The following is a 27,402-nucleotide window of genomic DNA, read 5'->3' as shown; positions in this document are numbered from 1 at the left end:
TTGGGATTTGACTCGAATCTTCCTCCTTAAAATAGGGGTGTGTTGGGAACCCCTGGATTAGAGGATCTAGAGGATCTTTCTAACTCCTTTCATGTATCCTTCCTATGTCTGACCAATCTGATGTTAGTAGGTACATAGGGCAGATCTTCCCTACCCTACCATATCATGTCAATAGTTTCTCTTATGAACTTTGTGATCACAGAGTGATGTTAAAGGCCACCCTCCCACCCCACCCCCATCCATGTATTATAGAAATCTTATTGGCCTAAGTGAAAAAGCTCATTTGGGATTAGTATGACAGAAGGACCTCAGATCTTCAGCTAATTTCTGATTTCAGGAAATTAGCCCCTTTGCTGAATTTTTAATGTTAGGATACTCCTGAGTTGCTCAAGTGACTTATGAATGGATCATTAATTGTGTTTTTGAGAACCCGTGAAATGGTTTGTAATACAATTTTAATGAAGTTAAGTACTTTAATTGAGAATTAAATTGTGCTTAAATTAACATAAACTGTTTGAACGTGAACTCAAATGACCTTTATTTATATAGATAATCTTAGGTACATGTGAAATAATTAAGATTATTTGATTTTTTTAGGTTGTATGTATCTCAACGAAGGGGCTTAATTATTTCTTTTTTCTCATGTAAAGTGGATAATGTACGAGTTCATTAAATCTCTATATGTTTGCAGTTGACAGCACTAAATCTGGGAAACAACCTTTTGGAAGAAGTTCCAGAAGAGATGAAATACCTTACATCCTTGAAGAAGCTCCATTTATTTGGAAATAAGATTCATAGATTTGCATCTGGAGTATGTGGTGAGTCAAAGACGAGCATAATTATAGTGTCAAACTTAATTTCCTTATATTGAACAATTTGAAAGTAAAGGGAAAAAGGAATTTCATGTTTTAATCTTTTTTGGTTGGAGATATTTACACTTGAAATTAGGGAATTTGGGGAACAACTTTTTTCCCGACTACCATATTATATATTTCTTTACATATAGATCTAAAAAAATAAATAAGCATTAGTGTTAGTAAATTTTCCCCTTTTCAGAATCAGTGTACATTTAGACTCTCAAATCTGGGCACCCTTTCTCTGGCCCAGAGAGAAAACTAGTTGAAAATCAAATCAAGAAAAGCTCTGCACAGCTCTCCTTGTTCTTTACACTTTTTACACTGTCTCAAACACTAAGTCACAATCTTTGCTCAGGATGTTAAGCATAAATCAACATGGGGAGAATTTTAAAGAAAAGATATGAGATTCAATAAATGGCATTTTTTATTTTTTTCTTTGTGTTTCCCTTAAACTAATAATTTCTCCATTTAATATGACATTTTTCCTATTTAATATGGGTAAAGTATGCTTAAGGACAGAACACATGACAGAGATCCAGATAATTTTTATAGGTTCATTAACTCATGTAAGGCATTTTACTACTTTGTGTCCCCAATAGTAAAATTAGAACTATATAATAGAATTTATAAAGTTCTGTGAACTTTTGAGGCATGGGTGCTATATATTATCATTGTTATCATTGAGCAGCATTTAGTAAGGGTATTATTTCATGGGCCCTCGGTTAGAGGTATATAGGAAAGAGCACAGGTAGATTCTGGTACTATCTCTTTAAAGTACTTTAAAATATTAGCTCATGTATCTTGCAGAAATATTTTTCCACAAAAAATGAAACTCAAGTGCATAGTCCCCTAGTACGTCGACTTTGTCTTGAGCTCCCTGCAGAAGCTGGTGACCCAAGAGGACCTGCTCCCCACTAAATACAGCAAGAGAATTCCCCAGCTCCTTCCAGTCTCCGGTGAAGATCAGCAAGTAGCTGTTTCACGCACCAGCGCCCATCTACTTCTTCCACTTCAAGGAGACTCTGGCTCTGGAATAGAGTTGAACACACTCTACGTCCACTTCACCCTCTTCGCCAGGGAGTTGTGGGCCGTGGTGCATTGGCTGGTTTCCCATGCGGTTTTCCTGTTTGGTGGATGAGTTCGGCTTGTCAGGAAGACCCTTTGGTCGTCATTCATGCATTTCACAAACATTTGTGGGACTACGGTTCTGAGTTTCAAAAACAAAACTAAAACCCTGGGTTCCAGTGCCTTTTATAATAGTTTCTGGTTCCAGTTTGTGGTGAGTTTGGCCCTCTATCCTCAGGTGCCAAGACTTAGCTTTCTAACTGGGATAAATTATGCCTTTTTGATTAAGCTAATCTGAGAGGGTATCAGTTACCAGCAACCCAAAGAGCCTTGGCCAAGGCAAGAAACCAGAAGGAAAACAAAGGTGTACAGAAAAGTGACTAAAAATTATTTTCTAACGGATATCTAAAGTGACTAAAATTGTTTTCTAACAGATGGCTTACAAAATTTGATCCTGCTTAATCTGAACAACAATCAGCTTACATGGATTCCTCAAGAAATCAGCAGGTAATTTTGTTTCTAGTGAGAGCTGGTTACCACTACTCCCCACCATGCCCCCACCCCCAAACTGCCATTTCTCCCCATCCTGGTCATTTTAACATGGTATGCTTAGCCTCTAGTCCTTGTGGGATTTATACATAGCAAAGAGGCACCTGAAGGACTGAGGCAAGCTACTGATTTTAAGCAGACGATTCTTTAAACACTTCAGAGAAATGAGAAACAGCATGACTTGGTAGTCTAAGTATAAAAGTGAGGGTTTGAAACAAAGTTCTAAAGTTGATTGTGTTATTGATTTCCTAACTGGGGGGTTCTTGGAGCTTGCTCTGTTACAGAATTGGGGACATTAAACTTTACTGTAAAACATTTTCAGCTTGATGGAAAAGGTAATACGAAAGCAAAGACTTTAAAACCAACATGTCATTTTCATAAAAAAACACATTTTATTATCATTAACAAAAACAAAATGCTATTTTTCCTTATCCTGCACATTTGCACAGATGGGCTGCTGTTACAGTGACTTTCTGGAGCCAGCTGAGGGCCTTGTCCTTCTGCAGGCAAAACACCCTCTTGGGCTTTTCTTCTGACAGATGGAGACAGAACCCTACTCAGGTTTACTTTGGAGACTCTCTTTATTGCCTGTCAAACAGAAACAGATGTATTACAACATAAGAACATCCAGATTTTTAAAGGATACAAAACTATTAATAGTTCTCAACAAAGGGCTTTCTGCAACACCTAAAGTCTATTCCAATTTACTTGTCTATACCTCTAGCTAATGTATTTTTCCCCAGATAGATTTTTACAGAAAAAGTAATGTTTTAAATCAGAGCAACTAGAAAAAAATTTGAAGCTATCTAATTTATGAAGAAGAGGAATATTTATGGTAATGAAAATGCCAATAGTTGTCTGCTTACTTTTTCACTCATTCAGCTTATCAACTGATTTATGTGTTGGTCATGTAATGAAAAAAGGACACCTTGGAAGATCTGGTGAACTAGGTTCAGGTCATAACTTTGTTCAACTAGCCTTATGACCTTGGCCAAGTAATTTAACTGTCTTGGACCTTGGTTTTCTCATCTCTAAAGGAAGAATTGTGAGGAAATGAACTTTGAAATTCTTGCAGCTATAACATGTTATGATTTCACAATTTAGTAAACTTAGCTCTGTTTGGAGAACAAAGTACAATATTGTCTTTTGTTAAATGTATCCTTAACTATTTTAAGTGCTTTTTTATGTTATTGTAAATGGAATTTTGAAAACTTTTATTTTCAGTTGTTTGTGACTACAATATAGACATAAAGTAGATTTTTTTAATAGTGACTTTGTAGTCTGTGACCCTTCTTTTAGTTCTAGTAGGTTTGTTTGTTTGTTTGTTTTTGCAGTACCTCTCTTTAACATTTTGACTATCTTTTTAATTTTGAAATACTCTCCTCTCATACCTTTAGAAATTCCTTGTTAACCAGGTTCATCTATTTTTCTGCTCATGCCTTCTCTGGGTGCCTTTGGTTTTCATTTGTTTGTCAGATGTTCATATTTCTGAAGAATCTTTCCATCTGCTTCCTCTCTATCTCCTTCTGCTCTTTTGTAGTTGTTATTCTTTCTGTCAGTCTCATGTATTCACATGGCTTCCACGATAGAATTCATAGAATCTTCCCCCAAATCTCTTTTACTAGCACTGACTATTGTTGTAAGCAACAGTCCCCCATTTTAAACTGTCTAGAAATGTCACCTCATTATGTTACTAATTTAACTTCAACAGCTTAAGAGCATTATAAATCTTCATTCTTAGCTTTGCAAGAAGACACATCTGCATTTGAATCTTGACATGGTTTTCTGATGTTTAAGTTGGGCAAGTTATTCACTGACTCTGATCCTTTATTTTCCTCATTTCTGGATTAAGGGTGATAACTCCAGCCTTAGGGTTGTGCTGTAGATTAAATTTAATGCACAAGTACGTAGTTGGTGCTCAGTAGTGCTAATTTGTTCCTGCTTCTTTATTCAAAACACTAATATTTTCTCAGTTTGTTATGCCTTCCTGTTGCCCTAATTTTACAGGTTCTATTATTCAAGGCCAAGTTCAAAATGTTGTTTCTTCCGAAATGCTTCTGAGGGACCTCAGGTACTATATCTGCAATTACAGACTCAAATCTTAACCCTTTTCTCCTTGTTTGTTGGCATTTTCTATCCTCATTTTATGGCTCTATCTAATATCTCCTTCTAGACAATGATATACATAAAGACAGAATTTGTGGCTGATCTGTCTTTGCATCTTCCGCAGCAACTAAGTGGTACAGGATGTATAATCTATATCTAAATCTATACCTGTCTATATCCATGTGTGTGTATATGTTCTCCTTTGTCCTCTGGCTTCCTCTTCAGCATAGCTACTGTATATGTACAAAGAATAAAGATAGAATTTTTTTTCTTAAATATAAGTTTTGATTAGATAAAATTTTAACTTTTAACATAAACCATCTGATTATAAAAATCTTTAAAAGTTAAATTACAACAAAGTTTTTTTATGCTCAAATGATTCATAGTAGTTGTGAACACTTGACTGAAGAAAAGCTCAGGTGAGCTACAAAAAATATGAATTGATACATGGCTCTGATAAGTGGGGTCTGTACAATGGACTTTCTTATTCTTGTGAATTTCATTCATACACTTTGTTTATTTTTTAGATTAAAAAGCCTTACATATCTGAGTATAAATCATAACCAGCTAGCCAGCATTCCTAGAGAACTTTGTTTCCTTAAGAATCTTTCTGAACTTCAACTTAACTACAATCAGCTCATTTGTATACCCAAAGAGATTAATTTCTTGAAGAAGCTCCAGAAGCTTCTTCTGGTCAGGAACAACATTGAATCTTTGCCAGAGGTAAGCAAAAGATGGAACCAAATTTTCTTTTGTTGGTGAAGAACTCATTACACCATGATAAGGAGCAGTTGTAGAATAGATTTGGGCATCTGAGTACAAGAGGTCATTTGCTTTCCCTCTGATTAGGTATAATCAGTTCCCAAATCCCTATGACAAAGGAAGGTTATAACTTGGATTTTTTCACAAAGCTAGGGATGCCAGATTTAGTAAATAAAAATACAGAATGCTTAAATCTGAATTTCAGATTACCGATGAAGAATTTCTTTTAGTATAAGTATGTTCCAAATATTGCATGGGACATACTTATATGTGTTAAAAATCTTATTTTTTTTGTCTGAAATTTAAATTTAAGTGAGTGTCCTGTATTTTATCTGGCAACTCTATATACAGCACAAAATATTAGTACTTTTTGGTTTTCAAGTATGTGCTAGATATCTTCAATTTTTTCTTTACATCCACTCTCCATCCTTTTCCAACCTGCTCTGTGCCTGGGAGACTGACCCGTATGGGCATCAATGAGCTCCTTTGTCCTCAGGCTTCCTCTAGGATATGGCCAATGAGGGGCAGTAGCAGGAGGTGAAAGGGCAGGCGGATATTGAGTACCATATAGTTTTCCCCTGGTGTTCTCTCTAATAGGGTGCTGTGAGTTGCCTGCATGCTTTTCTGGAGGGTCATAGCAAATGTCAGGTGAATCTCAATGGACATTATTACATTCCCTTGACTCTTTAGGCCTGTGGTATTAAAGAACTCCCTGCTGTTGCTAGCTTTTGGGAACCTTGTGGTTTTAGGGAACTACCTTTCTTGGTTTAGGGAACCTCGTTGATTTCCCTGAACCCTGTCAAACTTTTATAAATAGTGGCTTTATTAAACTCTCCTCAAATTTCCCAGTTTAAGAGTACCGGTTCCTGTTAAGAACCTGTCAATGGGTTTACCTTCCTTACTTATGCAAATTAGAATTAATTTGATAGGAGGAAATGCATGTCTTACAGTAACTTGAGGAATAAAAAAAGCAGATTAATTCCTACTGTTTCACTTTTCTCTCAAGAAGATATTCCCTTGGGACTTCTCTGGTGGTCCAGTGGTTAAGAATTCACCTTACAATGCAGGGGATGCGGGTTTGATCCCTGGTCGGGGAACTAAGATCCCACATGTTGTGGGGCAATTAAGCCTGTGTGCTGCAACTACTGAGCCCACGCGTCACAACTAGAGAGCCCGCCTACTGCAACTACTGAGCCCGTGTGCTCTGGAGACTGTGCGCCACAACTAGAGAGAAGCCCGTGTGCTGCAATGAAGAGCCTGCGCTGCAACTAAGACCCGATGCAGCCAAATAAATAATAAATGAATAATTTTTTTAAAAAAGAATATATTCCCTTTAAAAGTTCTGTGCACCCTGTAATGTGATATGTAAAAATATACCAAGGTATAGGCTATAAATAAGTATATTTCAAAATTTTTATTGTTATATTCCTTAAAAATTTGACTTACTATAAACAAGTAAGAAAATGTCTTGGAATTACAGATTAAACCTATTAAAAGCATGTCTCCCTCATTTGAGGGAAAAGCAATAACAGCAGCAATAGGATCATCATGAAGCATTACATTACTTAGTGTTCATAGCAACTTTATAATGTATCTCTTATTATGCCCATTTTAGAATAAAGATCAAAGAGGTTATGTGACTTGAACATAGTTTGCAAAAGTCAGAAAAAGAGCTCAGATCCATGTCTGTCTAACTTAAAAGTCTGTATTTCAAATCAATAGTCTTACCACAATTTTATAAACCCAAGGCATTTAGACTTTAAAAAATTTGAATGCTAGTAAGTCCTGTCCTGAATTATCATGTAAAGAATGCCTATTATCATTTATGTCCTTGTACATTTAATACGTTTCAGTCTATCATTGTTCTTTTTGGTCTGAATTATAAATGATAAGACATTACAGAAAATACTCATTTGTTTTGTTACTAAACATATTATGAATCATTTTCTGGTACATTATAAATTATGTGTATGTCTGCACACATGCATATGAAGGTATATGCCCATCCAGTCACATCGGGCATGTGGCTAGACTAACAGATTTCCCTTATAAGGAAAAGGTTGTGTTAGCACAATGCCACACAAAAGGTAGATGTGAAATAAATACCAGTGGAATTGTTGATAGATATAGCTCTCTAAGATTACGTCTGTGTTCTGTCTCCCAAAGGTTCTTTCTGTTTTAATGATAGAAATGTCTACTAAGTGCTCACTTTGTATTAAGCCCTTTAGTAAGCACTTTTGATTAGTAATTTATTTAATGCATTCAGCATCCATATTGAAGATAGTGGCTTCCATTAACATTTCCATGTTACAAATGGAGAAACTAAAGTACAAAGATTAAGAAATTTGCCTATAGATATATAGTAAGTGTTGGTGAATTTGAACCTACAGATATTTACTACAAATAGTCTAGTTCTTGGTCACCATGTATGTTGCCCTGGAGTGGTCAGAGGAAATGGAGAATTGAAAGAATCTGGTGATCCAGACCTAGTGATCTCCCTGGGGAGATATACTGAAGAATTGACCAGGTAATTAGGAAAGGTGGTCAACTTCATCAAGTTTAAACTTACAAGAAATGTTTGTGATTCTACATATTAGACTTTTAAAAAGCTCTCTCCCTCTTTTGTTTCCTGACACAGGAACTTTGTGATCTTTTCAACCTAAGAATCCTAGACATAGCTGGAAATGTTATTCAGATATTTCCACCAGGAGTAAGTAGAGTCAACTTGAAATATAATTGAAAAATAATTTTGTTTATGCTATTGGGAATAGGAAAAATAGGCAGCCAGTAAAACCTATAGTAATTGGAACCTTGAATTACACAGATAACTCAAAGATTTGCTTTGTTCTGGAATTTCAAGACCTGTTCTTTCCCATTCCTTCCTTTGTGTTCTGCTTGTGTTCTTCCTTTGTGCCTGCTGAACTTGTTTGAACTGAGTGAACTCTGATTGTTATCATAAATATTTTAATATACTAGCTATGGTTAAGTGTTTTTTTAAATCATATACTGTTTTTGGTCACCTCAGACTTTTTGAAAATATTACGTTCCAGAGCGTATTTTTATCCCTTGCAATTAATCCAAAAGAGACACCACTATTAGTTGTTTTTAAGCCATAAACAGTGAAAAATGCACTTTTTTTCATTTGGAGATGAATTTTGACTTTGCTTTATTTCAAATAACTGAGAAGCAGTTGGTCTTAGCAACTTTTAACTTCTGGGAAAGAAAAGGCAGTTTTTCATGTTGGCATGAGCATGTTTCCACTGCAAGGTAATAATTAGAAGCCCATCAATCCACAAGGTATTCAATAAATAGTTGTCAGTCCATTAATTACTTTTTCTGATTGATCAACACAAAATTGAGATTTCAGTCCTTTTTACCCACTGAGCAATATTTTACACTGAAGATGACTCAAATAGGAAAAATGAGTGTAATTTCTGTGTTTTAGAAAAAATGTAGAGTTTTTTTTGTGGTAAATTATACATAACATAAAGTTTACCATTTTAACCATTTTTAAGTGTACAGATCTGTGGCACTATGTATATTCATGTTGTTGCATAACCATCATCACCACCTGTCTCCAGAAGTTTTCTATCTTTTCAACTGAAACTGGACCTATTAAACACTATAACTTCCCATGCCTCCCTCCCTCTAACACCTGGCAACCACCATTCTACTTCTTGTCTCTAAGAATTTGAGCACTCTAGGAATCTCATATGAATAGGATCATACAATATTTGTCCTTTTGTGACTGGCATATTTCACATAGTATAATGCCTTCAAAATCTGTATATGTTATAGCCTGTGTCAGATTTCCCTCTTTTTATGGCTGAATAATATTCCATTGTATGTATATGACACATTTTGTATATTCATTCATCTGCCCATGGACAATTGGGTTGCTTCCTCCTTTTGGCTATTGAGAATAATGCTGCTGTGAACATGGGGTACAAATATCTGTTCAAGTCCCTACTTTCACTTCTTTTGGGTATATACCCAGCAGTGGAATTGCTGAGTCATATGGTAATTCCATGTTTTAGTTTTTTTTAAGGAATTGCCAAACTGTTTTCCAAAAGTACAGTTTTGAATGTTTAATAAGCACTGGATGTTGTTAATGTTGACCTGGTAAATGATGCAAGATTTTTTTCATCCTGCTACAAGATATTATTCGTGTCTTAGTTCTCTTTTTCTGCCCTATGATGCCTTCTCTGATTGCCAAAGCAGCCTTCTGATGCTAGTTCTTCTCTGGTACCATTATAATTTGTACATACCACAAAGTAGAGTAATTCTTTTTAAGTCTGTCTTCCCATTAGACTGTAATCTTACAGAGGAAAGGAGTACTCTTTTTAACCTTTATACCTGCAGTGTCTTAAATTTCAATTGAATAAATGTTAAACAAATAAATAAAAATAATGTTCTTAAACTACATTCAGTATTTGCCTTCGTAGTATCGTGAATTCACAGTTTCTTCTACAGTGATTCTGTACTTACAATTTTGATAAAACACCATTATTTAGATCCCATTAATTTAGAGTAATTTTGGCAGAATCTGAATTAGTATCACCTTTGTAACATCTATTTCAGAATTTTCTGAAAACTCTGAAGTAAGATATTCTGTGAATTCATCTGAGCTTTGGTCCAACTGGTTCAAGTTAATAAAATTTCCACATTTTATTAGATGGGACAACTAACGGGGAAATGATGAACACAGAGGATAAATGACTGACTCTAGGTTATGCCATGATTATCAGTGAAAGAGAGTAAGTTTCAAAATAATGGTAGTGCACTTTAAAAACAATTAGACCATCCTTTTCAGGAAGCAACATAGTATAGAAATGAAGAACATGGACTTTGGGGTCATATACACATGAGTTTAAAGTTCTAATTTTCTATTTACTAACTTTGTAATCTCTAACAAGTGGCTTAACTTCTCTGAGTTGCTGTTTTATTTGTCAAATGGGTATATTAATACCACTAACTTTAGGAAGGTTGTTAAGTTACATAATGATTTAAAGCATTTTGTACACAGTCGGCATTCAAGGAACGGAAGCTCTAATGATTATATGTTGTATGTACAATATATACCAATAGTGAAATACTACTAATATGTATAATTATAGTGATCATCCACTGTCTACTAGCATTAATAGGAAGAATTAACCTTGTGAGGTGCATGTTCTAAAAACTTATTTTTATTATAAAATTTTTCAAACATACATAAAAACAGAGAGAAAAGCAAAAGGCAATTCCATATACCTATTGCCCTGAAGTGTAGTATTAACCCAAAGATTTGAAAATGTGCTCTGTAGAAGTTTCTTTAAGTGGCTTATTGTTTACAGCTATTGCTTTTTGTTTTTCTTTTTCTTTTTTTAAATAGGGCTTTATTTAAGTCTGTTGCTATTTTATGACCTGAAACTTGGTGTGCTATTTGGAAAATGCAGTTGTTTCACAGAAGTTTAGTTTTTATTCATATGGCTTTTAAATATTTGAAACTGAATTTTCACCAGGATTTTTGTATAAGAGTATACATTAAATGGAGATCTGCAGTAAGACAATGGGACTGTTATAATTATTTGTTCATATGTGTTGAATAAAAAGAATTTCTAGATTATTAAGAAAAATGCCATCATGATCAGATAGTGAGTTAGCTGTATTAGAAGTGCATTGGTCCTTTTATTACCATGTAGTCAGATCTAGTACATTGAGACTTTAATTTCTTTCCTTATCTCTTTTTTTCTCTTCTTGATTTAAACTTAAAACTTTTTTTGAAAGTTGTACAAATTATACATTCTTCTTAAAGTTTCAAACAACAAAGAAATACAGAATAATAATAAAAGTATCCATTCCAGGATGTCTACATGTGTGTTCTTTAGAAAAGTCTGTTAAAGCATATATATATTTTTTAAAGAATTTTAAGGGAGTTTATTGCCAGAAAGTGCCAGCATCTGAAAAGAGAACCATAAATGCTCCTAAGCAAAGGTAATCACCATCCTTTCAAAATATGCCAACAGGCAGAGAGGTGCCAAAGCAATGTAGTTCCAGAAAGGGAGTCTTCCTCCTGCTTCCTTGAGGTGTGGCAGGAAGGTCCTCAAAATCAGGCTGTCCCCTAAGGACTTCATTCTAATACAGAGCAGGAAGTCACTTCACCTCTCCATGGCCCTTCTCCTTCTTTATCTTTCAAATGGAAGATCTTTTGGTGATAATGATATTGTTTATCCTTTCCTGTGTATTGTGAGCTTGTTGGGATGATCACATTCATCATTTAGCTGGACCATTTACCATTTGCTGGACCATGAGGATCCACATTTGAAACCCACCAAGAGGAATTCACAGCCCATGGAGATCTTAAACTCAGAGCACAATTCAGAAACTGGACATGATTTTGGTGTCTTTCTTTGAGAAGAGGATGATACATTTTCAGTTGGGCATAGGTATTTGAATGAGATTAGATGTGCCATTTTTGGAATTAGATATATGGAAAAAAGAAAGTGTGTGGATGTGGGCACTGAAGAAGGTGGTTAATAATGAATAATACGTTTTTCACGTAATGGTATGTCTGGATTGGTTTCATGATACTTAATTTCCCAGTATAAATTTTCTTATTTATTTATTTATTTATGGCTGTGTTGGGTCTTAGTTGTGGCACACGGGATCTTTCGTTGTGACACATGGGATCTTTCATTGCAGCACACAGGCTCCTCTCTAGTTGTGGTGCGTGGGCTTCTCTCCAGTTGTGGAATGTGGGCTTCTCTCTAGTTATAGTGTGCAGGCTCTCTAGTTGTAGTGTGCAGGCACCAGAGCACATGGGCCCTGTAGTAGCAGCACGTGGGCTCTCTAGCTGTGGCATGCAGACTCAGTAGTTGTGGCACTCAGTCTTAGTAGTTGTGGCACTCAGTCTTAGTTCCCCGACCAGGAACTGAACCCGTGTCCCCTGTATTGGATGGCAGATTCTGAACCACTGGACCACCAAGGAAGTCCCTGAATTTTCTTTTTAAAGAAGTACCATCCAAGTATGTAAAAGGTGTCATTGGTAGTAGAAAGATCAGTAGAGAGAAAACAAAACTCTGGGGCTGATTTCTTGATTTGATATACCATTGCACAATTTGAGGAAATTTTCAGTGCCTCAGATAAAATTATTTGATATCCAATTCCTATCTAAGACATGTCAAACTTATTCATTTTAATAGTTTACAAAGTGTCCTGTGCTTCTTGGATGAATAGGGATTGTTAAGATTTTTTTTAAAATAAATTTTTTTTCTCCCATTTAGTTCTCTTGTCTTCAAATAACCTGTGTAAATAACATTTTTCTGATCATAGAAGTAATTAATTCATTGTAGAAAATCCAGAAAATAAACAAGGATAGAAAGAACCAAATATAAGGTAGCTTTAGGTTTGTCTCCCAAAGAGTATTTATTGCTGGTTTTTTTTCCTCAAGTATCTTATTTTTATATGTGCACTTAAAAAATTGAAAGCATATTTCATAAGAAATATGTATCCTGTTTTTTCTTTTAACGTTATATATTGAGCACTTTCCTTAAATGAAAGTTCTTAAAATATGTGACTTTTAATGACTGGGTGCCCTTTTACCTTTTCTAATCATATGTTCACTTTTTCTTACATTTTTTATTATATTGATGGAATTGGATGTGGATTTTGAATGAACAAGCCTTTGAGGAAAAGGATGATCTGAAACAAAATGTCTTTTATTTGTATCTCTTTTGGGGGGAGTAACAATTTTGAGACATGGCCTGTGATGGATAGTGAACCATAAGGAAACATTGCCAGTTGCTCAGATAGGGGGAAATAGTGATGCTTGGTTTACGAGTTTCCTAGTTTTGCTGTGATGAAGTACCACAAACTGGGCATTAAAATAACATGTCTTTGTTTTCTTATAAGAACACCAGCCCTAGGATTAGGGCCCACCCTAATCTAGTATACTCTCATTTTAACAAATTACATCTGTAAAACCTCTTTCTAAATAAGGTCACATTCTGAAGTTCTAGGTGGACATACATTTTGGGGGTATGTCTCATTATATTTGGGTAGAACAACTCATTATATCTGGGTAAAACAATGAGTTTTAGTATTCTATCTAGCACCTGTATGTGTGAGAGATATAACTCTCCTAAGTGAGGCTTATATGACAATTCAGTTCAGCCAAGCTAAACTCTCTTCTGTGATTTGGTCATGAAGATTTGAAGAATTTCTATCCTCAGGAATTTCTGGGGAGACAAGTAAACAAATATGAATGTTGTCCTGTAAGAACTTTGGATTTCGTGTTTGAAGTGGGCCTTAGAGAGATCATAAGAAAAATATAAAGACAGAAATTTAAAAGTAGAAAAATTAAAGAAAGTGGCATTAATTATCTTGGAAAGAGAAGGGAGGTAGGTAGGTGCTAATTTCATTGTTGAGTTCATTATATGAAGGGAGACAGCAACCAGCTGCCTTAATAACTTTTTTTTTAACTTTTAATGATGGAGAAAAAAAAACCCACACTGTGATTTGCTGCAGAAGGGCTTTGGATTAAGATATTATAGAGGGATTTCTAGGAGGAAAGGGTTACCAACCTCTTTCTAGATTCTAAAAGAAAGAATAGAAAACTCAGTCTGAAGTAGTTATGATTCAGCCATTTCAACAGGGAGAAAAGTAAGTCACTGAGTTTTTTAGTTACCTTGAAGCAATTTTATATATATATATATTTATCTTTAAGAAAGATTTTTCTCTGGCTCCTGTTTCCCTCAGGAGACTGGTTATTTCTCAAACTGCAGTCATTTGAAAAAAAGTTGACCTGACAAAAGTGAGAAAAAGTTTTAATGGTCATCATCAGGTGGTATATGATGTTTATTTTTGATGTGAAGTATAGAACAAAATATTATAACAGACAAAACGGACTTTAAAATAAAGACTATTACAAGAGACAAAGAAGGACACTACATAATGATCAAGGGATCAATCCAAGAAGAAGATATAACAATTGTAAATATTTATGCACCCAATATAGGAGCATCTCAATATATAAGGCAAATACTAACAGCCATAAAATGGGAAATCAACAGCAACACAATCATAGTAGGGGAGTTTAACATCCCACTTTCACAAGTGGACAGATCATCCAAAATGAAAATAAATAAGAAAGCACAAGCTTTAAATGACACATTAAACAAGATGCACTTACTCGATATTTATAGGACATTCCATACAAAAACAACAGAATACACTTTCTTCTCAATTGCTCATGGAACATTCTCCAGGATAGATCATATCTTGGGTCACAAATCAAGCATTGGTAAATTTAAGAAAGTTGAAATCATTATCAACTATCTTTTCTGACCACAAGGCTATGAGACTACATATCAATTACAGGAAAAAACTGTAAAAAATACAAGCACATGTAGTCTAAACAATACATTACTAAATAAGCAAGAGCTCACTGAAGAAATCAAAGAAGAAATCAAAAAATACCTAAAAACAAATGACAATGAAAATACAACAACCCAAAACCCATGGGATGGAGCAAAAGCAGTTCTAAGGGAGAATTTTATAACAATACAATCCTACTTCAAGAAACATGAAACATCTGAAATAAACAACCTAACCTCACACCTATAGCAGTTAGAGAAAGAAGAACAAAAACCCCCCAAAGTTAGGAGAAGGAAAGAAATCATTATGATCAGATCAGATATAAATGAAAAAGAAATGAAGGAAGTGATAGCAACAATCAATAAAACTAAAAGCTGGTTCTTTGAGAAGACAAACAAAATTGATAAACCATTAGCTAGCCTCATCAAGAAATAGAGAAGACTAAAATCAATAGGATTAGAAACGCAAAAGGAGAAGTAACAACTGACACGGCAGAAATACAAAGGATCATGAGAGATTACTGCAAGCAACTCTATGCCAATAAAATGGACAACCTGGAACAAATGGACAAATTCTTAGAAAAGCACAACCTCCCAAGACTGAATCAGGAAGAAATAGAAAATATAAACAGACCAATCACAAGCACTGATATTGAAACTGTGATTAGAAATCTTTCAGCAAACAAAAGCCCAGGACCAGATGGCTTCACAGGTGAATTCTATCAAACATTTAGAGAAGAGTTAACACCTATTCTTCTCAAACTCTTCCAAAATATGGCAGAGGGAGGAACACATCCAAACTCATTCTATGAGGCCACCATCACCCTGATACCAAAACCAGACAAAGATGTCACAAAAAAAGAACACTACAGGCCCATATCACTGATGAACATAGATGCAAAAATCCTCAACAAAATACTAGCAAACAGAATCCAGCAGCACATTAAAACTATCATACACCATGATCAAGTGGGGTTTATCCCAGGAATGCAAGCATTCTTCAATATATGCAAATCAATCAGTGTGATAAACTATATTAAAAAATTGAAGGATAAAAACCATATGATAATTTCAGTAGATGCAGAAAAAGCTTTTGACAAAATTCAACACCAATTTATGATAAAAAAAAATCTCCAGAAAGTAGGCATAGAGGGAACTTACTTCAACATTATAAAGGCCATATATGACAAACCCACAGCCAACATCATTCTCAATGGTGAAAAACTGAAACCATTTCCACTAAGATCAGGAACAAGATAAGGTTGCCCACTCTCACCACTATTATTCAACATAGTTTCGGAAGTTTTAGCCACAGCAACCAGAGATGAAAAAGAAATTAAAGGAATCCAAATCGGAAAAGAGAAGTAAAACTCACTGTTTGCAGATGACATGATACTATATAGAGAGAATCCTAAAGATGCTAGCAAAAAAACTACCAAAGCTAATCAATGAATTTGGTAAGGTAGTAGGATATAAAACTAATGCAAAGAAATCTCTTGCATTCCTATACACTAATGATGAAAAATCTGAAAGAGAAATTAAGGAAGCACTCACTTGTACCATTGCAACAAAAAGAATAAAATAACGAGGAGTAAACTGACCTAAGGAGACAAAAGACCTGTATGCAGAAAACTATAAGACACTGATGAAAGAAATCAAAGGTGATACAAACAGATGGAGAGATATACCATGTTCTTGGATTGGAAGAATCAAAATTATGAAAGTGACTATAATACCCAAAGCAATCTACAGATTCAATGCAATCCCTCTCAAACTACCAATGACATTTTTCACAGAACTAGAACAAAAAGTTTCACAATTTGTATGGAAACACAAAAGACCCTGAATAGCCAAGCAATCTTGAGAAAGAAAAACAGAGCTGGAAGAATAAGGCTCCCGGACTTCAGACTATACTACAAAGCTACAGTAATCAAGACAGTATAGTGCTGGCACAAAAACATAAATATAGATCAATGGAACAGGATAGAAAGCCCAGAGATAAACCCACACACATATGGTCACCTTATCTTTGATAAAGGAGACAAGAATATACAATAGAGAAAAGATAGCCTTTTCAATAAGTGGTTCTGGGAAAACTGGACAGCTACATGTAAAAGAATGAAATTAGAACACTTCCTAACACCATACACAAAATATAAACTCAAAATGGATTAAAGACCTAAATGTAAGGCCAGACACCATAAAACTCTTCGAGAAAAATATAGGCAGAAAACTGTATAACATAAATCACAGCAAGATCCTTTTTGACCCACCTCCTAAAGAAATGGAAATAAAAACAAAAATAAACAAATGAGACTTAATGAATCTTCAAAGCTTTTGCACAGTAAAGGATGCCATAGAGAAGAGAAAAAGGCAACCCTCGAATGGGAGAAAATATTTGCAAATGAAGCAACTGACAAAGGATTAATCTCCATAATATACAAGCAGCACATGCAGCTTAATACCAAAAAAACAAACAACCCAATCCAAAAATGGGCAGAAGACCTAAATTGACATTTCTCCAAAGAAGATATACAGATTGCCATCAAACACATGAAAGGATGCTCAACATCACTAATCATTAGAGAAATGCAAATCAAAACTACAATGAGATATCACTTCCCACTGGTCCGAATGGCCATCATGAAAACAATCTACAAACAATAAATGCTGTAGAGGGTGTAGAGAAAAGGGAACCCTCTTGCACGGTTGGTGGGAATGTCAATTGATACAGCCACTATGGAGAACAGTATGGAGGTTCCTTAAAAAACTAAAAAATAGAACTACCATATGACCCAGCAATCCCACTACTGGGTATATATCCTGAGAAAACCATAATTCAAAAAGAGTCATGTACCATAGTGTTCATTGCAGCACTATTTACAATAGCTAGGACATGGAAGCAGGCTAAGTGCCCATCGACAGATGAATGGATAAAGAAGATGTGGCACATACATACAATGGAATATTACTCAGCCATAAAAAGAAATGAAATTGAGTTATGTGTAGTGATGTGGATGGACCTAGAGTCTGTCATACAGAGTGAAGTAAGTCAAAAAGAGAAAAACAAATATCGTATATTAACGCAAATATGTGGGATCTAGAAAAATGGTACAGATGAACTGGTTTGCAAGGCAGAAATAGAGACACAGATGTAGAGAACAAATGTATGGACACCAAGGGGGGAAGGGGGAGGGTGGGATGAACTGGGAGATTGGGACTAACATATGTGCACTAATATGTATAAAATAGATAGCTAATGAAAACCTGCTGTATAGCACAGGGAATTCTACTTCACTTCGCTGTGCAGTAGGAACTAACACAACATTGTAAAACAACTATACCCCCCCCCAAAAAAAATCTCTGGAGTGCTTGTTAAAACCGAGACTTCTGGGCCCTACCCCTAGAGTTTCTGATTCAGTAGTTTGGAGAGTCCAGGAATTTTCATTTCCATTAATTTCTTAGGTGATCCTATTGCTTTAAGCCTGTGGACCACACTTGGAGAGCCACTGGTCTGACGTATAGAGCTGTGGTAGTGCTTGGACTTGCACTCAAGATTTTTGCTGCAAGCCCATATTAGAAGCCTGCCTCTGAGAGAAAATAAATGCTGAGGAATCTATTTTTTGTCTCAGGAGTGACAGGCAGGGGCAATCCCTGTTATGTTACACAAATAAATAAGACATTTCTTTCATCTCAGTGAGTAATTTGGGTTCTGAAGATTTCCCTGTGTCCTTGACTAAAATGATACTCAAGGAACTATAGAATTCTTGTGTACTCTGGAAAGTACTTTACATAGAAACTAGGATTTTGGTATGTGAGCACAAGGAATGCCTATAAAGTTGGAAGCTGAATCCTCTTCAGCCACTCTGGATGTAGTTGGTGCATATATGCCGTTACATAACCTCTTAAATATGTATTCATCAATCTAAAAATTGGAGAGGTTTCTAGCATGTGACTTTAAACACTAAGTTTTATTTTGGAGAAAGTTTGGCAAGGCCAAATCTTTACCATGTAACTTTTAGTTGTTTCTGAGTTTTGTCTTCATAAAGTTTCCTATTTACATTGGATCTAGAAGTGAAACTCAGGTTTAGCTAAAACATTTACAAGGACATGTATAAATATGACAACTTGTGAGAAGCACTTTGTGGTGAATAGACATTGAAGAAATGTTCTTAAAAGATATAAATCACAGCCAATGCTACATTTTCTAAAGTTGCTGCTCTTTCAATTTCAAATTCATATTAACAATATTCATTTGAATCTGTGCTCTCCATAAACAGATTCTGTGTCAGAGTTAAGAATCTAAAGTATTTGTATATCCTAAAGTTGTGTGGGAACATAGTGTTTTTATGAGAAAAATTATGTTTGGATTATTTAAGGGGGATAATGGTTATAGTACTTAGTCCATTTCATCAGTGCTCCTTTTTTTCCTTCAGGAAACACCAGAGTTATCATAAATCAAATTTGAGAATAGTGTGAGCACTTTCCCTTTTACAGTTTGAGAAACACAGGAGAGAAAAAAAAATGTAAGCAACTTTCCTAGAAGCACAAATCGTTTGGATGAAGAGAAGATTTGAATATACTGTTCCCAAACAAAAATTAAATATGCCTAGATTATCAATTTACCAGTTGTGTGACCCTGAGCACATAACTCAATTACTCTTTGCCCCCCCCCCCCTCTTTTTCGCTCTGTAACTTGAGGATAGTAATAAACAATTGTATCATAACATTGCTGGGAAAGTATATGACACAACAGTTGGTGCTTAGCAAATATAGAACAAACAAATGATTAAATGAGATAACATATATAAATCCTTTACTAATGCTTGGCCCATGATAGATATTAAATGTTATTTTCTTTTAATTTTAAAGTTTGGTCTGAGCTACCTGCTGCTGAATCCATCCCAAATGCAGGGATGTCTTTCAAAGCCACGAGAGCACCTGCAAGTTTCTAACTTGCAATTTGCAGGGTAAAAACTGTTCTGTATGCAAGGGTATAGGGGGAGGGGGGGAGTGCAGTCTCTGTTAGCAGCACACTATTTTGGGTTATTTTCCTCTACAGTCCAATACATTCTTCTGGCCTACTTTAATCAACAAAGTAGTACTAATAAACTATCTCTCTGAAAGAGGTCCCTCTTTCCCTGGATCTTAACCTTTGATTCTCTGTTTATTTCTGTCTCATCCTTTCCCCCTTCCTCCTGGCTGACTTGGTTTCTGATTGTCAAACGAGATCCCGCTGAAAACAGGACCCCTTGTTAACTGAATTCTCCTTTTCTTAGACCCTTTACACAACTTGTCACCTACTACTTATCTCTATGTCCTTTCCTTCCTTGAATACTTTTAATTTAAAATGGTTTCTCTGACATAGAGAATGGACTTGAGGACATGGGAAGGGGGAAGGGTAAGATGGGATGAAGTGAGAGAGTGGCATGGACATACATACCCTACCAGATGTAAAATAGATAGCTAGTGGGAAGCAGCCACATAACACAGGGAGATCAGCTCCATGCTTTGTGACCACCTAGAGGGGTGGGATAGGGAGGATGGGAGGGAGATGCAAGAGGGAGGAGATATGGGGATATATGTGTATGTATAGCTGATTCACTTTGTTATAAAGCAGAAACTAACACACCATTGTAAAGCAATTATACTCCAATAAAGACGTTAAAAAAATAGACAATTATTATTGAAGATCATATGTGATCAATTATGTGGAGATCATAAAAGAGAAGGGAAGACTGAGGAATGGTCACAGGTTGGAGAGACTATGGAGACATGACAACTACATGCATTGTGTGATCCCCAGACTCAACCTTGGACTAGGAAAAGGAAATTAGTGGGAATATTGGTGAAATTTGCATAAGGCCTGTGTATTAGTACAACCTATAGTATTGTATCTGATAATTCCCTGGCTTGGGCCATGTACAGTGCTATGTAAGATAGTGACATTTGTGGAATTTTAGTGAATGGTTTATGGGACTTCTTGGTACTTCTTTTGCAATGTTCTGTTATTCTAATGTTGTTTCAAAATGAAAATAAAAATTAAAAGTAAAAAAAATAAACAAAATGGTTTCTCTGTTCATAAGCAATGCTGATTGATTTTTTTTTATTGAAGTATAGCTGATTTACAAAGTTGTGCCAACCTCTGCTGTGTAGCAAAGTGACTCAGTTATACACATAGACTTTCCTTTTTTTATATATTCTTTTCCGTTATGGTTTATCACAGGATATTGAATATAGTTCCCTGTGCTATACAGTAGGACTTTGTTGTTTATCCATCCAATATATAATAGTTTACATCCCGCTAATCCCACACTCCTAGTCCTTCCCTCCCTTACCCCCCTTCCCCTTGGCAACCACAAGTCTGTTCTTTATGTCTGTTTCTGTTTTGTAGATAGGTTCATTTGTGCCATATTTTAGATTCCACATATAAGTGATATCATATGGTATTTGTCTTTCTCTTTCTGACTTACTTCACTTAGTATGATAATCTCTAGTTGTATCCATGTTGCTGCAAATGGCATTATTTCATTCTTTTTTATGGTTGAGCCATATTCCATTGTATATTTGTACCACATCTTCTTTATCCATTCATCTGTCAATGGACATTTAGGTTGCTTCCATGTTTTGGCTATTGTATGAATAGTACTGCTATGGACATAGGGGTGCATGCATGTTTTTTTGTTTTTTGTTTTTTGTCTTTTTTGCAGTATGCGGGCCTCTCACTGTTGTGGCCTCTCCCATTGCGGAGCACAGGCTCTGGACGCTCAGGCTCAGTGGCCATGGCTTACGGGCCTAGCCGCTCCGCGGCACGTGAGATCTTCCCGGGCCGGGGCACGAACCCGTGTCCCCTGCATCGGCAGGCGGACTCTCAACCACTGCGCCACCAGGGAAGCCTGCATGCATGTTTTTGAATTATAGTTTTGTCAGGGTGTATGCCCCAGGAGTGGGATTGCTGGATCACATGGTAATTCTATTTTTACTTTTCTGAGGAACCTCCCCTGTTTTCCATAGTGGCTGTAACAACTTGTGTTCCCACCAACAGTGTAGGAGGGTTCCCTTTTCTCCACACCCTCTCCAGCATTTGTTATTTGTAGACTTTTTTTTAAAAATAAATTTATTTGTTTGTTTTTGGCTGCACTGGATCTTCGTTGTTGCATGTGGGCTTTCTCTAGTTGTGGTTAGCGGGGGCTACTCTACATTGCAGTGCATGGGTTTCTCATTGTGGTGACTTCTCTTGTTGTGGAGCATGGGCTCTAGGCACACAGGCCTCAGTAGTTGTGGCACTTGGGCTCTGTAGTTGTGGCTCACAGGCTTTAGAGCTTAGGCTCAGTAGTCGTGGCACATGGGCTCAGTTGCTCCATGGCATGTGGGATCTTAGTTCCCTGACCAGGGCTCGAACCTGCATCCCCTGCAGGTTGGCAGGTGGATTCTTAACCACTGCACCCTATAGAACCTGGTTTAGTGTTGCTCTTGGCTTCATATTTGTCTAATTTCTAAAGCCTAAATATTTCACAAATGTTCTAGTGCCTTTTGCTTCTTTACTTTTTTGTGCTTAATCCAAAGTCAAGTGATGAAAGCCATTTTATTTTTGTATGATTCTCATCGTTTCCAAATGATCTCAACTGGCTTCAGTAGAATTATTTCCAAGTATGAGCAGTTACACAAAAATATGTTCACATACACACAGGGAGGTCATTTAGCTTTGGATTAAGATAAATATTTTTGTGAAATAGACTGGACACTTTGAGAATTGTTATATACAGTTTCAACATGTCTATAACCAAAAATGTCCTTGAGTGGTCAAAAGCCCAAGACAGTTGTGGGAAAGGCACTTGGGAAAATGAAATTGTGATGTTTGACTTGTACCAAAATTTCTATCAAGACTTTTGAAACTCTTTTGCAAGTATAAAAGTGATATTCAGGAGGGCTTCCCTGGTGGCGCAGTGGTTGAGAGTCCGCCTGCCGATGCAGGGGACATGGGTTCGTGCCCTGGTCTGAGAAGATCCCACATGCCGCGGAGCGGCTGAGCCCGTGAGCCATGGCCGCTGAGCCTGCGCGTCTGGAGCCTGTGCTCCGCAATGGGAGAGACCACAACAGTGAGAGGCCCGTGTACCGCAAAAAAAAAAAAAAAAAAAAAGTGATATTCAGGGAAACATTCATAAAGCTGTGGACAAGAACGTCTCCAAATATCTCCACATTCTAGTGATTTGGTTTGAAGTATTCACTCTGCTCAAATAGCCATGAGATATTCCAGTTGTCTACCTCCATCCCCTTTGCTTTTCTGCCTCTTTTGAATAGCAACATTAGAGATCAACTTTTTTCTTGTTCCATGTCTATAGTTTATTTTCTGTCTCAGTTGAATATTAAGGAAGACTATACCCTATCCTTGAAGCTTATTACATCCTCTCTAAAATTTGACTTTAATTTGAAAATAGTATATTTTTCCTTGTCAGTGCTGCCTTCAGTGACTCAGTTTATTAGGAGATACACATTTAAAACAACATTCAATTACCTTTAAAAAATGGGACACAAGTCAATGCTTGACTAATGAAAACTGCTTGTGGGCTCTATCGTTTTATGTAAGTGATGTAAGCTTAGCTAATATAGAATTAGTGAGTTCCAAAACTTGACTACATGCTTCGCCTGTCACTACTTTTACGAGAATGAGATCATGTTTTCTGCTTTCTTATATGGGGGGGGGGGGGTGCAGTGGGCAAGGAGAAGGGTGTTGGATTATATGTGATTGCTTCTTTTGCCATTCTAATTTTAAAATTTCATGAGATAGATGTTTTGAAATGAAAAACATAGAGAAAATCCATAAAATATTACCCTGGATGCCATGAGGGTTTTGTTAAAACTCTGATTCAAAAATTGAGGGCTTAAAAAAATCTAAGTTAGGGGGTATAAATGTTTTTCCCTGTTTAGCTAAATTAAATAATCTGGGTTCTGCCTGTCAACTTCTGTATGTGCTATGGAATTAAAGACAGGCTGGTCCTGGATGCCTGTAAGTGCTTCAAAGGACCCTATTCCACATTTATGGTGGTTGGTGAACAGTGTTTAGCTATCATTTAGTTATTCTTGGAAATGTTTTTCTTCTAGTCAAGTATATAAAGAAAATGATTCAAGAAGTAAAAGTGACGCTGCTTATCTTCAAAATGGGGATTCCAAAATGTAAGCTACACCCACTTCACTTGTTGGGAGAAAGGGAGGTTAAGGTTATTTGCTCATAAAGAGAGTCAGAGCTGCTATCTTTTATGCTTTGTGATAAAAGTGGAGTTTAAATGACTTCAAAATGGTGCCAATATTTTTCAAGGAGTAAACCTAATAAAAAATGAGAAAAATTGTAAAGAAAGGCTTTGATTGAAATCCAGTAATGCAGCTCTTATGAAGCCTATTTAGGCATTGGTTTTCATTTAGATGTTGAGTCCTTTCTGTTGACCCCTCCTCCGCATACCCATCAACAATGTAAATGTAAGCTCTATGAAACCCTGGTTTTAGGGATTTTCTATTTATTCTTCTATGGTTTTCCAGGCTATAATTCTTATAAAATATATCGTTATCAAATAGATTTTAGAGTACATAAGAATCAGTGGTGCTTATTAAAATTTTGATGCCTTGGCCCATGCCCATATATTCTGAATATGGCTAATGCTTTTTGCTTTAAAGTTTAGTTTTCTTATATTAATTTAGCTATATCAGCTCTATTTTGATTCATATTTGCAGGATACATCTATTTTAATTCCTTACTTTCAACCTTTTTCTATCCTTAGGTTTTAGATATATTCCCTATAAGTAGTATATGACTCTTCATTTTTTAAAGTCCAGCATGATAATATTTGTATTTAAATTGCAGCATTTAGTTCATCTGAGTTTAATGTAATTGCTGATTTATTTGGGACTAAATCAATTTATTCCTATATATATTTAATTTGTTCCACTTGTTCTGTATTCCTTTTTCTAACTTTTCTTCTTTCCTTTTGAAATGATTGGATATTTTTACAAATCCATTTAAAAATATGTCTAAGGGAATTTTGTACAAACTATTATTTTTAATTGACTACCTTAAAATTAAAAAAAATATTACTTGCTTTATGAAAGTTAATTATTAATTGATACTTATACTCTTCATTTTAGACAATGCAAGAACTTTATGACAGTTTTAATCTATTTACTCACCTCCATTCTTTGATATTTGGTGTGTATTATAATTCTTTTTGTATTTTCAAAGATTTTGTTATTATTTTACACAAATAATATTCAGTTAGATTTATCTGCAGGTTTAACATTTTTGTTGTTATTCATTTTTTCCTGTATCTCCAATCTTCCTTTAGGGATCCTATATTTACCTTCAGTTCAAATTACATTTTTTAGCCGTTCCTTTAGAATGAGTCTACTGATGGTTTATTATTCCAGTTTTGGTTTGGGTTAAAGTATTTTTATTTTAGCCTATTCTTGAAGAATAATTCTTACATGGTATACAATTCTGAATTGACAATATTATATTTCACTAATTCCAAAATTTCATTTCACTATCTTCTAGCTTCCATCTTTGATGTTGATAGGTCTGCTGCAAACACTACTGTTTTTCCTCCTTAATCTGTTTTTCTTTTCCTGGCAGCTTTACAATTTTTTACAATTTTTCTCATTATCTTTATATTCTGCACTTCAATTATGATGTGTGTAGGTGTAAATTTCATTTTATTTATCCTGCCTGGAATTTATTTGATTTCTTAAATATGTAGATTGATATATTTCATTATTTTTGAAAAAGTCTTAGTCATTGTCTTTTCCAGTATTGCTCTGCCTTCCTCTCTCCTTCTTTGGTAATTCTAATTCCCTATATGTTATTACTTCTCACTTTATCTTTTTTTGTCTTATCTTTCCCTTCTCTGTTTTTGATCATTTTGTCTCTCTGTGCTTCATTCTAGATAGTTCCTCCTGATATATTTCACAGTTTAATAATTTACTCTTCACCTGTGTCTAATGTGCTATTTAAATTTTATTGATTTCAGTTTTATTCAGTGTTACAATTTCTGGTTGGTTCTTTTTCAAATCTACTACATTACTTTTTTTTTAAGATTTATTTATTAACTATTTATTTAATTTATTTTTGGCTGCATCGGGTCTTAGTTGCAGCATGCGGGATCTTTGTTGAGGCATGCAGAATCTTTCGTTGTGGCGTGTGGGCTTCCCTCTAGTTGTGACGTGAGGGTTTTCTCTCTCCAGTTGTGATGCGCAGGTTCCAGAGTGCATGGGCTCTGTAGCTTGTGGCACACAGGCTCTCTAGTTGAGGCATGTGAGCTCAGTAGTTGTGGCACGTGAACTTAGTTGCCCCGTGGTATGTGGGATCTTAGTTCCCCGCCCAGTGATTGAACCCGCATCCCCTGCATTGTAAGGCAGATTCTTTACCACTGGACCACCAGGGAAGTCCCTACTATGTTACTTATTATATTTTTCAGTTATCTACTGAAATTGTTAAGCCTGGCTTTTATTTCCTGGAACATGTTAAGTGTAGTTGTTCTAATATCTGAGTCTGGTAGATCCAATATCAGAGAGTATTTTTGGGTTGATTTCTGTTCTCTGTTATTTGTGAAGTTTCATTTATCCATATCAGAGTTCTCCAGAGAGACAGTATTCAACACAGTGCACCATATTTTCTTCTCATATGCTTGTTTAGATTTGATTGCGTCCTGGACATTGTATTTGAAACATTATTTTTGAAAATAACTTGAGACCTCAGATGTAACTTCCTAGAGAAATTTTCATTTGCTTTTGCCATGTGGAAGCAATATGATACCTCTTTAGTAAGATGGTGACATTAATAATTTGGTACTACTTTAGTCTAGTTTCAATGCTTAAGAGTCACCTAGAAAATTCAAAGCTGGGCTTCTATCTGTGGGGGGCTGATTTACTTTTATTCTTATGTGAAAATCCATTTCTGGTCTCAGTGTGGTAAAGTGGTTTTAAATGTAGGACTCATTTCTCTAGATATCTGTCAGCTCCTAGATTTTGTCTTGGTTATTCCTGATGGTCTTATTAGCTCTTTGATGCCCTTAAGAAGATTTTTAATATATTTTTACTTATGTAAAATGTACTGGGAGGTTTTGTCTGAGTTACCTTGTTTTCCGTTACTGAGAATTGGGCATTTTTGATAGATTTCATTAAGATACTGAGAAAACTTAAGTAACTTCATTCTGAAAAACTTACTTACCTTCCTCAATAACCTATACATTTCCTTTTCTTTAATGAGCACTAACCTCTGCTCATTTCTAGGACTGTTCTACAGGTATCAAAATTTGAAGTTGCAAAACACTCTTACTCTGGCTCAAACCATTCTCTTGGTGACGCATAGGTACTAGGTCTGGTTCTGGTGGCATAGGTACTAGGTCTGGTTCTGGACACATAGGTACTAGGTCTAGGTCTGGTGGCATTATTGTCTCCTTCTCTCCTGCCTCTCTGAGGAATAATAATCTTCTCTCTGATTTTCCTATTGCTGGCTCTTTTGTATCACAACAGGTCTCAGGTCAAATATTAACTCTTCGGAAAAATCTTCCCTGACCACCCAACAAAGTAGCCATCTATCTCATCATTCTGTTAAAACAGTTTATGAATTTTCTTTATGGCACTTACTATTGTTATAAATATGTTTATTTATTTATTTGTTTACATGTTTATTGTTTGTCTTCATGCTCCATTCTTTTATT

The 27,402-nt window shown here is 35.6% G+C and overlaps 1 protein-coding gene across 2 annotated transcripts in view; it reads left to right on the top strand.

Moving 5' to 3' along the window:
* Nucleotides 1-27,402, top strand: part of LRRC69 (leucine rich repeat containing 69) — a gene marked incomplete at both ends in the record, with an annotated part of 92,047 nt that overhangs the window by 12,763 nt on the left and 51,882 nt on the right. The window contains 4 exons of one of the 2 annotated variants that reach the window (XM_082674784.1): nucleotides 692-818; nucleotides 2,357-2,429; nucleotides 5,105-5,300; nucleotides 7,978-8,049. The exons of the other annotated variant lie outside the window; for it this stretch is intronic. Of the exons in view, the coding sequence (XP_082530910.1) occupies nucleotides 692-818; nucleotides 2,357-2,429; nucleotides 5,105-5,300; nucleotides 7,978-8,049 (468 nt within the window). The remainder of the gene's footprint in view (nucleotides 1-691; nucleotides 819-2,356; nucleotides 2,430-5,104; nucleotides 5,301-7,977; nucleotides 8,050-27,402) is intronic. 2 annotated transcript variants of the gene reach the window in all.

The sequence above is a fragment of the Grampus griseus genome (genome assembly GCF_964374135.1).
Source record: "Grampus griseus genome assembly, chromosome: 17".
Classification (NCBI taxonomy): Eukaryota; Metazoa; Chordata; class Mammalia; order Artiodactyla; family Delphinidae; genus Grampus; species Grampus griseus.
Note: the sequence above shows the minus strand (reverse complement) of the source record. Positions and strands in the feature narration are given on the sequence as shown.